Source organism: Miniopterus schreibersii, assembly GCF_964146895.1.
Source record: "Miniopterus schreibersii genome assembly, chromosome: 16".
NCBI lineage: Eukaryota > Metazoa > Chordata > Mammalia > Chiroptera > Miniopteridae > Miniopterus > Miniopterus schreibersii.
The window spans coordinates 36,452,185-36,463,250 of record NC_138116.1 but is presented as its reverse complement, the minus strand read 5'-3'; the positions used below and the strand labels follow the sequence as shown (position 1 = coordinate 36,463,250).

At 57.7% G+C, this 11,066-nt stretch overlaps 1 protein-coding gene across 2 annotated transcripts; it reads left to right on the top strand.

Moving 5' to 3' along the window:
* Positions 1-864: 864 nt before the first annotated feature.
* On the top strand, positions 865-10,763 carry PER1 (period circadian regulator 1). 2 transcript variants are annotated; one of them, XM_081161437.1, is made up of 22 exons: positions 865-1,272; positions 1,392-1,490; positions 1,584-1,738; positions 1,830-1,951; positions 2,039-2,240; positions 2,393-2,444; positions 2,583-2,725; positions 3,117-3,195; positions 3,273-3,379; positions 3,554-3,707; positions 3,796-3,904; positions 4,013-4,144; positions 4,371-4,476; positions 4,587-4,758; positions 4,847-4,974; positions 5,206-5,382; positions 5,985-6,227; positions 7,391-8,001; positions 8,454-8,640; positions 8,844-9,033; positions 9,352-9,502; positions 9,907-10,763. In XM_081161437.1, exons 1-22 carry the CDS (start codon positions 998-1,000, stop codon positions 10,174-10,176), a joined length of 3,864 nt encoding a protein of 1,287 aa, XP_081017563.1. In that variant the 5' UTR covers positions 865-997; the 3' UTR covers positions 10,177-10,763. The 2 variants fall into 2 exon arrangements, with proteins under 2 accessions (XP_081017563.1, XP_081017562.1); XM_081161436.1 differs by lacking the exon at positions 5,206-5,382 and having other exon boundaries at positions 906-1,272.
* Positions 10,764-11,066: the final 303 nt, after the last annotated feature.

Here is an 11,066-nt window from a genome sequence, read left to right as displayed (position 1 = left end):
AGGTGCTTACTTCGGTTCAGGGGGTAGAGGTCGGGTGAGGGTGTAGAGGCTGGAAAAGGTAAGGGTGTGTGGTATTGACCAGAATGATTGGGTTCCAGGCGAATGCCAGGCTGTGGGACTTTTCGGTGGAGGGCAGTGACGGTTGCGTTTTGCCCTGGGGAGCGGGGCCAGCCTGCGCGCGCGGAACCCCAATGGCTGCCTTTCTTAGGGAATTGGGGATGTATTAGAGGTGGGCGAACCCTGGCCACACCCGCCTGTGTGGGAGTAGGTCGATCCCCTGCTTCCGCTGGGGAAATGGGGGAGGGTCGGCCTTCCCGCCCTCTCGTGGTCCCTCCAGCAACCGCTGAGCTCAGCTGCTGACGTCGGTTTCCCTGGTGACCGCAGCGGTGGCGGAAGCGCGTGGTGGAACCGCTCAGGCTTCTGCGCATGTGCAGCGGAGGTGGCACCGCCCACAGATAAAATTAGCCTGGAGACCTAAATATAGGAGACGATGGGCTCACCCAGTGCCCAGAGGCCTTGGAGTCTTAGGCAAAGTGGGAGCCCGATGGGAATTTGGGGATGGAAGGTGTCCAGTTTGGCCCACGGCCATAGTTCTAGTAGATTGTTGAGGCTCTACTTACCCGGGCCACGCTGGCAAGGGATGTGGGAGAAGGCCAAAGAAAGGTCCCTTCCCACCTCCAACCCCCTACCAGAACAAGAAACTGAACTTACCTAGGCTTCCTATTGCAAGCCTGGGTCCCAGGAGCCTGGGGGCAGGCTCGGGGAGGGTCTGAGTGTAGCCAGCAGGTACTTTGAGGTTAACAGCCCAGCTTTCTCTAAGCCCTCCTTCCTGGTCTCCCTCTTCAGGTACTGGCTGTGATCTGTGATCGAACTTCTCAATCCTCAGAGACTTAGGTCTCCTACTTCACTCCCCAGCCAGGCCTCCTGGCCCCCTTGTGCATCCGTGGTGGCCTCTGCATCAGCACTGTTTTCCACCTGCCCTCCCCATGGCCCAGACATGAGTGGCCCCCTAGAAGGGGCTGATGGGGGAGGGGACCCCAGGCCAGAGGAATCCTTTTGTCCTGGAGGGGCCCCATCCCCTGGGCCTCCACAGCACCGGTCTTGCCCTGGCCCCAGCTTGGCTGATGACACAGATGCCAACAGCAATGGCTCAAGTGGCAATGAGTCCAACGGGCTCGAGTCCAGGGGTGCATCTCAGCGGAGCTCACATAGCTCCTCCTCTGGCAATGGCAAGGACTCAGCCCTGCTGGAGACCACTGAGAGCAGCAAGAGGTGTGTATAGATGTGTGTTACAGGGTCTGGGAGTGGTCTTGTGAGCAGGCTGAGCTAGGAGAAAGGCCCATGCTGCTAGCCACTTTCTCCTCATCTTGGGCCTGTTGCTTCTCCCTTAGCACAAACTCTCAGAGCCCATCCCCACCCAGCAGTTCCATCGCCTACAGCCTCCTGAGTGCCAGCTCAGAGCAGGACAACCCATCTACCAGTGGCTGCAGGTTTGTGGGGTAAGGGCTGGAGGAGAGGTTGGGTCCCTGGGCCATGTTTTGAGGCTAATGCCTATACCCCCACCCTTCCTGTGGACCTTGCAGCAGTGAACAGTCAGCCCGTGCAAGAACCCAGAAGGAACTCATGACGGCGCTGCGGGACCTCAAGCTTCGGCTGCCACCAGAGCGCCGGGGCAAGGGCCGCTCTGGAACCCTGGCCACACTACAGTACGCACTGGCCTGTGTCAAGCAGGTGCAGGGTGAGTGGTGCTTCCTGGAGGGCAGTGGCCAGGTCCTGGGCTACTATGGTGGGGCCATCTCACTGAATACCCCACTGCCCTTACCTTGTAGCCAACCAGGAATACTATCAGCAGTGGAGCCTAGAGGAAGGTGAGCCTTGTGCCATGGACATGTCCACCTACACTCTAGAGGAGCTGGAGCACATCACATCTGAGTACACACTTCGCAACCAGGTCAGCCACAGCCTGGCCTCTCTGTCCTAATTCGCCCTCATCCTTCATGGCTTCTGAATCTGCTCTTGTCTTCACTCTCCTTCCCAGGATACCTTCTCCGTGGCTGTCTCCTTCCTGACAGGCCGAATCGTCTACATTTCAGAGCAGGCAGGTGTTCTGCTGCACTGCAAGAGGGACGTGTTCCGGGGTGCCCGTTTCTCAGAGCTCCTGGCTCCCCAGGATGTGGGTGTCTTCTATGGTTCTACTGCCCCATCTCGTCTACCCACCTGGGGCGTGGGGGCTTTGGCAGGTGAGGTCCCAGGTGCTTTGGGGGAGGGATGAGCAGTTGCAGGAAGCTCACTCTGTGAGGGACTAGAGGGCCCAAGATTTTCCTTGTTGGGTTCTTCTCAGCCCAGGAGGGGTCTGGGGGCCTGTGCTCACCTCTCTCCTGGTCTCTCCCAGGTTCAGGCTTCAGGGACTTCACCCAGGAGAAGTCTATCTTTTGCCGTATCAGGTAGGTGGGGGAAGTGGGAGCAGACCCCTTCCACCTTCCACACATATTCCTCCTTTACTGTGTAAACCCTGACCTCGAGATAGAAGGTGGGTGGCCTTTCATTGATAGTCCCTAACACCTCTTTTTCTCCCTTGATAGAGGAGGTCCTGACCGGGATCCAGGGCCTCGGTACCAGCCATTCCGCCTAACCCCATATGTGACCAAAATCCGGGTCTCAGATGGGGCCCCCGCACAGCCATGCTGCCTGCTCATTGCAGAGCGAATCCACTCGGGTTACGAAGGTGTGCAGACTAGGGGCCTGGCCTGGTGGGGGTGGGAGGAAGCGTACCTCCTCTGGGCTGGGATTGAGTCAGGACATGAGTTTGGGAGGCATGATTTAGCCATTTGGAACTTTGGAACAGAGAAGGTATTATAAAGATGAAGGTTTGAGGCCTTCTTTAGACAGAGTTGGCTAAGAGCCCCGAGCCAGGAGAGGGCAAAGCAAAGTGCCTTGTTCTCAGTTCATTACTAGTATGGGGCACAAGAATGGTCCAGACCATCTTTGTAGGCCAGAAGGCTCCAGGGCAGAGCTGTGGGGAGGATTGCCAGCCAGCCTGCGTCCCAGGCAGTGTGGAGGGGTGAGGAGCTGGACCATTTTGGATGAAACCCAGTGGCCACATTTTCTGTGCTCAGCTCCCCGGATACCCCCTGACAAGAGGATCTTCACTACACGGCATACACCCAGCTGCCTCTTCCAGGATGTGGATGAAAGGTGAGGTCAGGACCTGGAGGAAAAGTGGGTGGCCAGGGCTGAGGCCATGGCCAAACTGATGCCTCTTCCCATTTCAGGGCTGCCCCATTGCTGGGCTACCTCCCCCAGGATCTCCTGGGGGCCCCAGTGCTCCTGTTCCTGCATCCTGAGGACCGACCCCTCATGCTGGCCATCCACAAGAAGAGTGAGTGCCTCTTCTCCTGCTCTTTCTTCCCAGCTGTCTCCAAGGCTTCTTAACTGATGCCCTTGTGGTTATGTCTCTCAGTACCTTGCTTTTCTGAATCTCCAGTGGGGTCACTCTCTGCCTTACTCAGTTGTCCCTCCTGCTGACCTTCACCTTATTTCCCATTCCCTTCAGTCCTGCAGCTGGCTGGCCAGCCTTTTGACCACTCTCCCATTCGTTTCTGTGCCCGTAATGGGGAATATGTCACCATGGACACCAGCTGGGCAGGCTTCGTGCACCCCTGGAGCCGCAAGGTGGCCTTTGTGTTGGGTCGCCACAAAGTACGCACGTAAGTGGGCCCTAACCCAGAGCTGGCACTGGGAGGTGGGACAGTTTGGGAGGGAGTAGGGTTTAACTCACCCTTTCTCACTCCACAGGGCACCCCTGAATGAGGACGTATTCACTCCCCCGGTCCCCAGCCCAGCTCTTTCCCTGGACCCTGATATCCAGGAGCTATCTGAGCAGATCCACCGGCTACTATTACAGGTGAGAGTTGAGGAGAGGAGAGGAGAGGAGAGGAGAGGAGGTTTAGGAGAGGAGGAAGGGGTGGGTGTAGGGCTGTAGACACCTAACCTGTTCCCCTCTCTGCCTCAGCCTGTGCACAGCCCTAGCCCCATGGGGCTCTGTGGAGTCGGCCCTGTGACTTCCCCAGGCCCTCTCTTCAGCCCTGGCTCATCCAGTGATAGCAATGGGGGTGATGCTGAGGGGCCTGGGCCTCCTGCCCCGGTAAGTTCCTTCTCCCACTTCATCCCTCTAATCTCTCATTCCCCTGTCCTTGGAGTCAGTATTGCCAGTCCCAGAGGAGCTCTGCTTTGTCCCCCCTCCTTTTTTGTCCTGTTCTCATCATGGCCTCCGTGCCTCCCTGTTGGTACTTCTTGCTGCATTGTGTTTTGGGCCCCTGACACTGGCCAGGCCCCCCCAATGCAGACTGCTGCCCTGCTCTGTCCCACAGGTGACCTTCCAGCAGATCTGTAAGGATGTGCATCTGGTGAAGCACCAGGGGCAGCAGCTTTTTATCGAGTCCCGGGCTCGGCCTCTTCCCCGGCCTCATCTCCCTGGTGAGTTGGTGGGGGTGTGGGTATGGATGAGGAGGGAGACCTGGTGGTCTCCTGACCTTCACCCCAACCCAGAGGAGCTTTCCTCTCTTTTTTTCCTCCCTTTGGCCCAGATATAGGCACAGTCAAGGCCAAGACCCTTTACTGCCAGTCCCCAGACCCAAAGCTAGAGGCTGACCCTGCTCTAGTCCAGGCCCCACTAGCCTTGGCCCCTGAGGAGGCTGAGAGGAAGGAAGCCCCCAGTTGCTCCTACCAGCAGATCAACTGCCTGGATAGCATCCTCAGGTAAGGCCAGTCTGGCACCTACTCCCACTGGGACACTGGCCTTGCCCCGCCCCAGGCCCTGCCCTCATGTCCTCTTGTGTATTGCCAGGTACCTGGAGAGCTGCAACATCCCAGGCACGACCAAACGTAAATGTGCCTCCTCCTCCTACACCACCTCCTCGGCATCTGATGATGACAAGCAGAAGACAGGTCCAGTCCCTGTGGGGGCCAAGAAAGGTAAAGACCTGGTGTCTGCCCTGCTTCCATTGCCCTGTGCTGGCCTGCTGGCCCTGTGTCTTTCCCCTTCTGTCTGTGGGTCACCCACCTTGCTCTGCCCTGTCCCCCTCCCAGGCTCCAGATCTCCAGACTCTTCCCTACCATCCATCCTTCCCCCCCCTCCCTGGGATTTCCTCTCCTGACCTCCTGGTGGGGGCAAGTGGTGGTAACTGGCACCATCTCTCTGCACAGATCAATCGGCAGTGCTGTCTGGGGAGGGGGCCACCCCTCGGAAGGAGCCGGTGGTGGGAGGCACCCTGAGCCCGCTCACCCTGGCCAATAAGGCGGAGAGTGTGGTGTCCATCACCAGTCAGTGTAGCTTCAGCTCTACCATCGTCCATGTGGGAGACAAGAAGCCCCCGGAGTCGGGTATGGGCTTGGAGTGAGGGAGCAGTGCCCTGGCTTCCCTTGGTCCCCTAGCCAGAGTTCCCTTCCATCTGTCTTTTCCTGCCCCCTGTGGCCCTAATGGAGAGAAGGAGGCCCTCATCTTGGCATGGGGCTGCCGCTTCTTGCCTCCACCCTGCCGGCCTTTGCTGCTTTGTCTTTCCCCCATCCTGCTTCCTCTGTTCTTACTGTCAGTTCACAAAGTATAGGGTGGGGGGTTCAACCCCAAGGTGCTGACCACAGAGGGTTAGAAGGGAAGGACTGTTGAAAAACCCTGCAGGGCATTGACCTGGAAAATGTGGAAGGGAAGGGCAAGGGGTGGGCTTCCCTTCCAACGAGAGTCATGGAGGTGTCATCCTAGGGTAGTTCCACTGGAGGGGACTCAGTATCCTCTGTCATCCTGGGACAATTTGCATAGAGAAGAGGGCCCAGAGCCAGTCCTCATTGGGGAGGAAGCCAAGAGATACACACAGAGCCCAGGCTTGTAAGGCAGAGGCCAGGGGTTGCTAAGCTGTTGGACAGGGAAGGTGTGGTTGTGTTAACCCTTGAGGTGATTGGTAACCTTTCCCCCATCTCGCCTTTCTCAGACATCGTCATGATGGAGGATCTGCCTAGCCTGGCTCCAGGCCCAGCTCCCAGCCCAGCCCCCAGCCTCACAGTAGCCCCTGACCCATCCCCAGATGCCTACCGCCCTGTGGGTCTGACCAAGGCCGTGCTGTCCCTGCACACACAGAAGGAGGAGCAGGCCTTCCTCAGCCGCTTCCGTGATCTTGGCCGGCTGCGCGGACTCAATGGCTCCTCCGTGGCTCCCTCGGCCCCTGGAGAGCGAGGTAGCCAACCTTTACCTCTCTGAGCCTGCCTTCTGCCAGGTCTAGGATCAGACTGTTGTGGGGAGAGGGTTCTTGAGGGAGATGTTCCTGCTCTAGAGGCCCAGGCTGGTGGTGCCTCCACCACCTGGGCCCTGCCTAGGGACAGGCCCTCGCTAGCCTCTCCCCACTAGGCCAGGGTTCCAGGCTACAGCTAGAGGAGGGCAGCCTGGGGGGCTGGCACTGAGACAGGCGGGTGGAGGTGCTCTGCTTCAGGTAAGCTACTCCAGTCCAGCCTGGGGGCAGGGGCAGAAAGTGTGCCCACTTAGACTCAGTTGTCACTGATCAAGAGATTTATACAGGCCCTGGCCAGTATGGCTCAGTTGGTTGAGCGTCCTCCTGTGCACCAAAAGGTCGCTGGTTTGATTCCTGGTCAGGGCACATGCTCAGGTTGCAGGCTTGGTCCCTGGTCGGGGTGCATACAGGAGACAACCGATCAGTATTTCTCTCACATCAGTGTTTCATGTCGATGTTTCTCTCCCTTTTTCTCTCACTAAAATCAATAATAAAACATTTTTTTAAAAGAGAGAGATCTATACAAACTCTGGGCCAAATCTAGGCAAGGAGGGCTAGGACAACTCCAGGTGGGGGTCAGGCTTCAAGAAGCAGGTAGCAGTCCAGCAGATGCCTGAGGGAGCCTCCTGTAGGCCGACACAGGGCTCAGTATTGGGCTTTCCTGCCTACCTCTTCACTTCATCAAGAGCTAGGCAGAGCATGGCCTTGACTGGCAGAAGGAGCGCCAACGCTGGCAGTGCCTGAGGGAGTTTGACACATGGACCGAAGCCTCCCACCCATTTGTTTATGGACCCACCCTGCTCGCATCTGCCAGTGCTTCTCTTCTGTTCACCTCCAGCTCAACCCCCCAACCCCTCATGTAACCTTTCCTTTCCCTGTTCCTTTCTCAATAAATCCCCCTGTCCCTGCCTCCTGTCCCTGCCTCCTGTGATTCTTCCCTGGAGGTTTCCACTTCCCCAGAGTCCCCTCTGTTCTGTGTGGGCCAAGAAGCCAAATTTTCTCTAGGGCCTTCGCCCCACCCCACCCCCTGGTTAGAATGGCAGGGCAGTAGGGGTAGCAGGGGTGATAACCCCCAGGTTGAGGCCCTTGCTAATCCTGGTCTTTCCCCACAGGCTGCCACCATGGTCCCACACACCCCAGCCGCCGACACCATTGCCGGTCTAAAGCCAAGCGCTCACGTCACCACCAGACCCCCCGGGTGGAAGCCCCCTGCTATGTCTCCCACCCCTCACCTGTTCCACCCTCTGCCTCCTGGCCCCCACCACCAGCTACTACTCCCTTCCCAGCTGTGGTACAGCCCTACCCCCTCCCAGTGTTCTCCCCCCGAGGTGGCCCCCAGCCTCTTTCACCAGCCCCTACATCTGTGCCCCCTGCAGCTTTTCCTGCCCCCCTGGTGACCCCAGTTGTGGCTTTGGTGCTACCTAACTACCTGTTCCCTACCCCATCTAGCTATCCCTATGGGGTACTTCAGACTTCTGCTGAGGGGCCTCCTACCCCTGCCTCCCACTCCCCTTCTCCGTCCCTGCCCCCACCACCCCCCAGCCCTCCCCACCGCCCAGACTCTCCACTATTCAACTCAAGATGCAGCTCCCCACTCCAGCTAAATCTGCTGCAGCTTGAGGAGCCCCCCCGTGTTGAGGGGGGTGCTGTTGCAGGGGGCCCTGGGAGCAGCGCTGGGCCGCTACCTCCCAGTGAGGAGGCTGCAGAGCCAGAGGCCAGACTGGTGAGCACTGATCCCCCTGCATCCTCTTAGAGCCCCCACACAGCCCTTCTCCCCTTGCTCCCCTTTTACCTTGCACTTCTTCCTGCCCTCTGCCTGCCTGGCATCTCCATTTGCAGAAGATGGTGTGGTGGGGTGGGAGACCCCCAGCTGAATTTCTGAATAGGGCAGAAACCAGCTGCCTCATCTGTGAAGGGGGGGACAGTCCTGTCTGTCTGACAGGTGGCAAGGACATCCCAATAACCTCTGAGAGTGCATCTGCCACTTGGAAATGGTCCAGTGTCATGTCCCTGCTCTTCACCAGCTCTCTGCTCTCATTCTGGTCCCACTGTCATGGAGTGGGATCAGAGACCACTTGGGTTGGGAAACCACTTGAAGAGAAACCCAGGTGTTGATCCCTTAATTTCTCCCTGCCCCTGCCCCCCCCCCCCCCCCCCCCCCCCCCCCCCGGCCAGGTCGAGGTAACTGAGTCCTCCAACCAGGATGCACTTTCGGGCTCCAGTGACCTCTTGGAATTGTTGCTGCAAGAAGACTCTCGCTCTGGCACAGGCTCTGCTGCCTCAGGTTCCTTGGGCTCTGGCTTAGGCTCTGGATCTGGTTCAGGCTCCCATGAAGGGGGCAGCACCTCAGCCAGCATCACACGTGAGTGCCTGCCACCACCACCAATACCTCCCAGGGTAGAACAGTAACTGGGGAGTTAAGAGGCCATGCCCACCTTGACTGAGCAGCCTGGGCCCATGGGCCCTGCTTTCTAAGGCCAGTGGGCTGGACATGTGGCCTTGCAAGGCCCTGGGGGTGGGAGTGCCAGCTGACCTAACTTCATTGGCTGGCCCCCTGCTTTATAGGCAGCAGTCAGAGCAGCCACACAAGCAAGTACTTCGGCAGCGTTGACTCTTCTGAGGCTGAGGTTGCAGCTGCCCAGGCCAGGGCTGAGCCCGGGGACCAGGTCATTAAGTACGTGCTCCAGGATCCCATCTGGCTGCTCATGGCCAATGCTGACCAGCATGTCATGATGACCTACCAGGTGCCCTCCAGGTAAGGAGTTTGAGGCTTCCTCTGCCACCCTTTCAGAGGCTGGCCTACCCTCACTCCCCAGCTAACTTAGAGTGTTCTTTTCTGGGGCTGGTTCTGCTCTGTGGCTTTCTATTCTATCCCCTGCCTGTTGGAGCCCCCCCATTAGTTCTTACCAGGCTGAGGGCAACTTTCCCGGTCTTAGAAGCCCTGAACTCCCAGAGCACTGGTTCAGGGGAGGAGCATGAGGCAGTGGATGGGGAGTTGTGGTAGAGGAAGAATGCCAGCCTCATGGGCTCCAGTCCCCTCTCCTAGACTTTTCTGAACCCTTTCCCTGGGCAGGGATATGGCGTCTGTGCTGAAGCAGGACCGGGAGCGGCTCCGGGCCATGCAGAAACAGCAGCCGCGGTTTTCAGAGGACCAGCGGAGGGAACTGGGTGCTGTGCACTCCTGGATCCGGAAGGGCCAGCTGCCTCGGGTTCTTGATGTGATGGTGAGAGGAAAAGTCTGGGCCAGGAGGGAGAAGAAAGCATTGAACTCAGGTCAAAAGGATAGAGGCTATGGGCTGATTCCCTTTATTGTCATTGGATTATTCTGAAAGATGTTAATTCCACTGAGTTTGATGCTGAGTTATATAGTGTTAAACCACATGAGTTTTTGTAGAACTTTTCTGAGCCAATTCTATGCTACTGTACGTTGTGACTGTCCCATAGTGAGGTCTGGACACAGGGTACAGAGCATTTTCCAATCTTGGCCCCATGTGCAGCTGTGTGGCCTAGTGTTTCTTTGGAGTACATTTTAGGAAGTACTCTTGGGCTGGGGGACAAGGGAGCTGGGGTAGCAGGTCATCAGTGAGAGAGCCTTGCCTGACTCACTCGCCCCCTTTCTCCCTGCAAGGCCTGTATGGACTGTGGTAGTAGCTCCCAGGACCCTGGCCACCCTGATGACCCACTCTTCTCAGGACTGGACGGATTGGGGCTGGAGCCCATGGAGGAGAGTGGAGGTGAAGGTGCTGGTGGTGGTTGTGAGGATGAGGGCGGAGATGAGGCCCAGGTCCAAGCTGGGGCTGGGGTCTCAAGCTCTCAGGACCTGGCTATGGAGGAGGAGGAACAAGGTGGGAGCTCGCCTGGTCCAGCCTTACCTGCCACAGAAAATGGCACCAGCTAGACTACATTTGGAGACCACCTTCCAGGAATGCATGAGAAGCTTCTTCCGCATCTAACTCTCAGAACTCAGATGTGGCTGGACCAGCCAATAGCAAACTGCCCCAGCTTCTCCCACTGATGGGGCCGGACCCCCATCACCAGCCCAGGATCCAGGGGCTACCTCTGGCCTCTGAGGGAACAAAGGGTGGAACTCTGCAGAGAAGCCTCGTCTCCCACCCCTGGTGAGGAGTCCTCCCTTCCCTGGTCAAGGTTGCTGACAGACTGCTGAAGTGGTCTCTCCAAGTCCCTGCTAAGCCCTAGTCCTGGTACCCGAGGGTTGGGGCTGCACTTATTTATTGGGGGAGGCAATCCTCTCCTACCTCCTCCCCAGATGGGAGGAGGAGGGCCTGAGGCCCAAGCAGGAGTCAGTGGTCCAAACCGCTAGCTGCTCCAGGGTGGGGGAGGTTGGTGGACCATGGAGTCCCTGGTGCTGCCCCTCAGGTGGGACCCAGGTGTTCTCAGCTGTACCCTCTACCTATGACATTTGTGTTTTTGATATTGTGTCTGTTAATATTTTTTAATACAAAAATAAAAAATAAAACCCAGGAATTTGTGGAGTAAAGTTTGGGGGTTGGGTGAGGGGAGGTCTTTGTGGGGAGGTGTGGCCCTGCTTCCAGGAAGGTTGTAGTGAGACTGAGCAATTTCTATCCCTCTTCTCCCTACGCCCTTTCCAGCTGAAGGGCTATTCTGAGCCTACTAAGTCTCCACCTAATTAAAACTCTGCTCTTACCTCTAACATCTCAGCCGCCTTTGTCCAGGGAAGGAGAAATAAGAAGCAACTTGTGACTAAGGGTTTGGACAAGCACCATTGTGGGTCACGGCTTCTGAGGCAGGGGGAAACCCACTTAACCC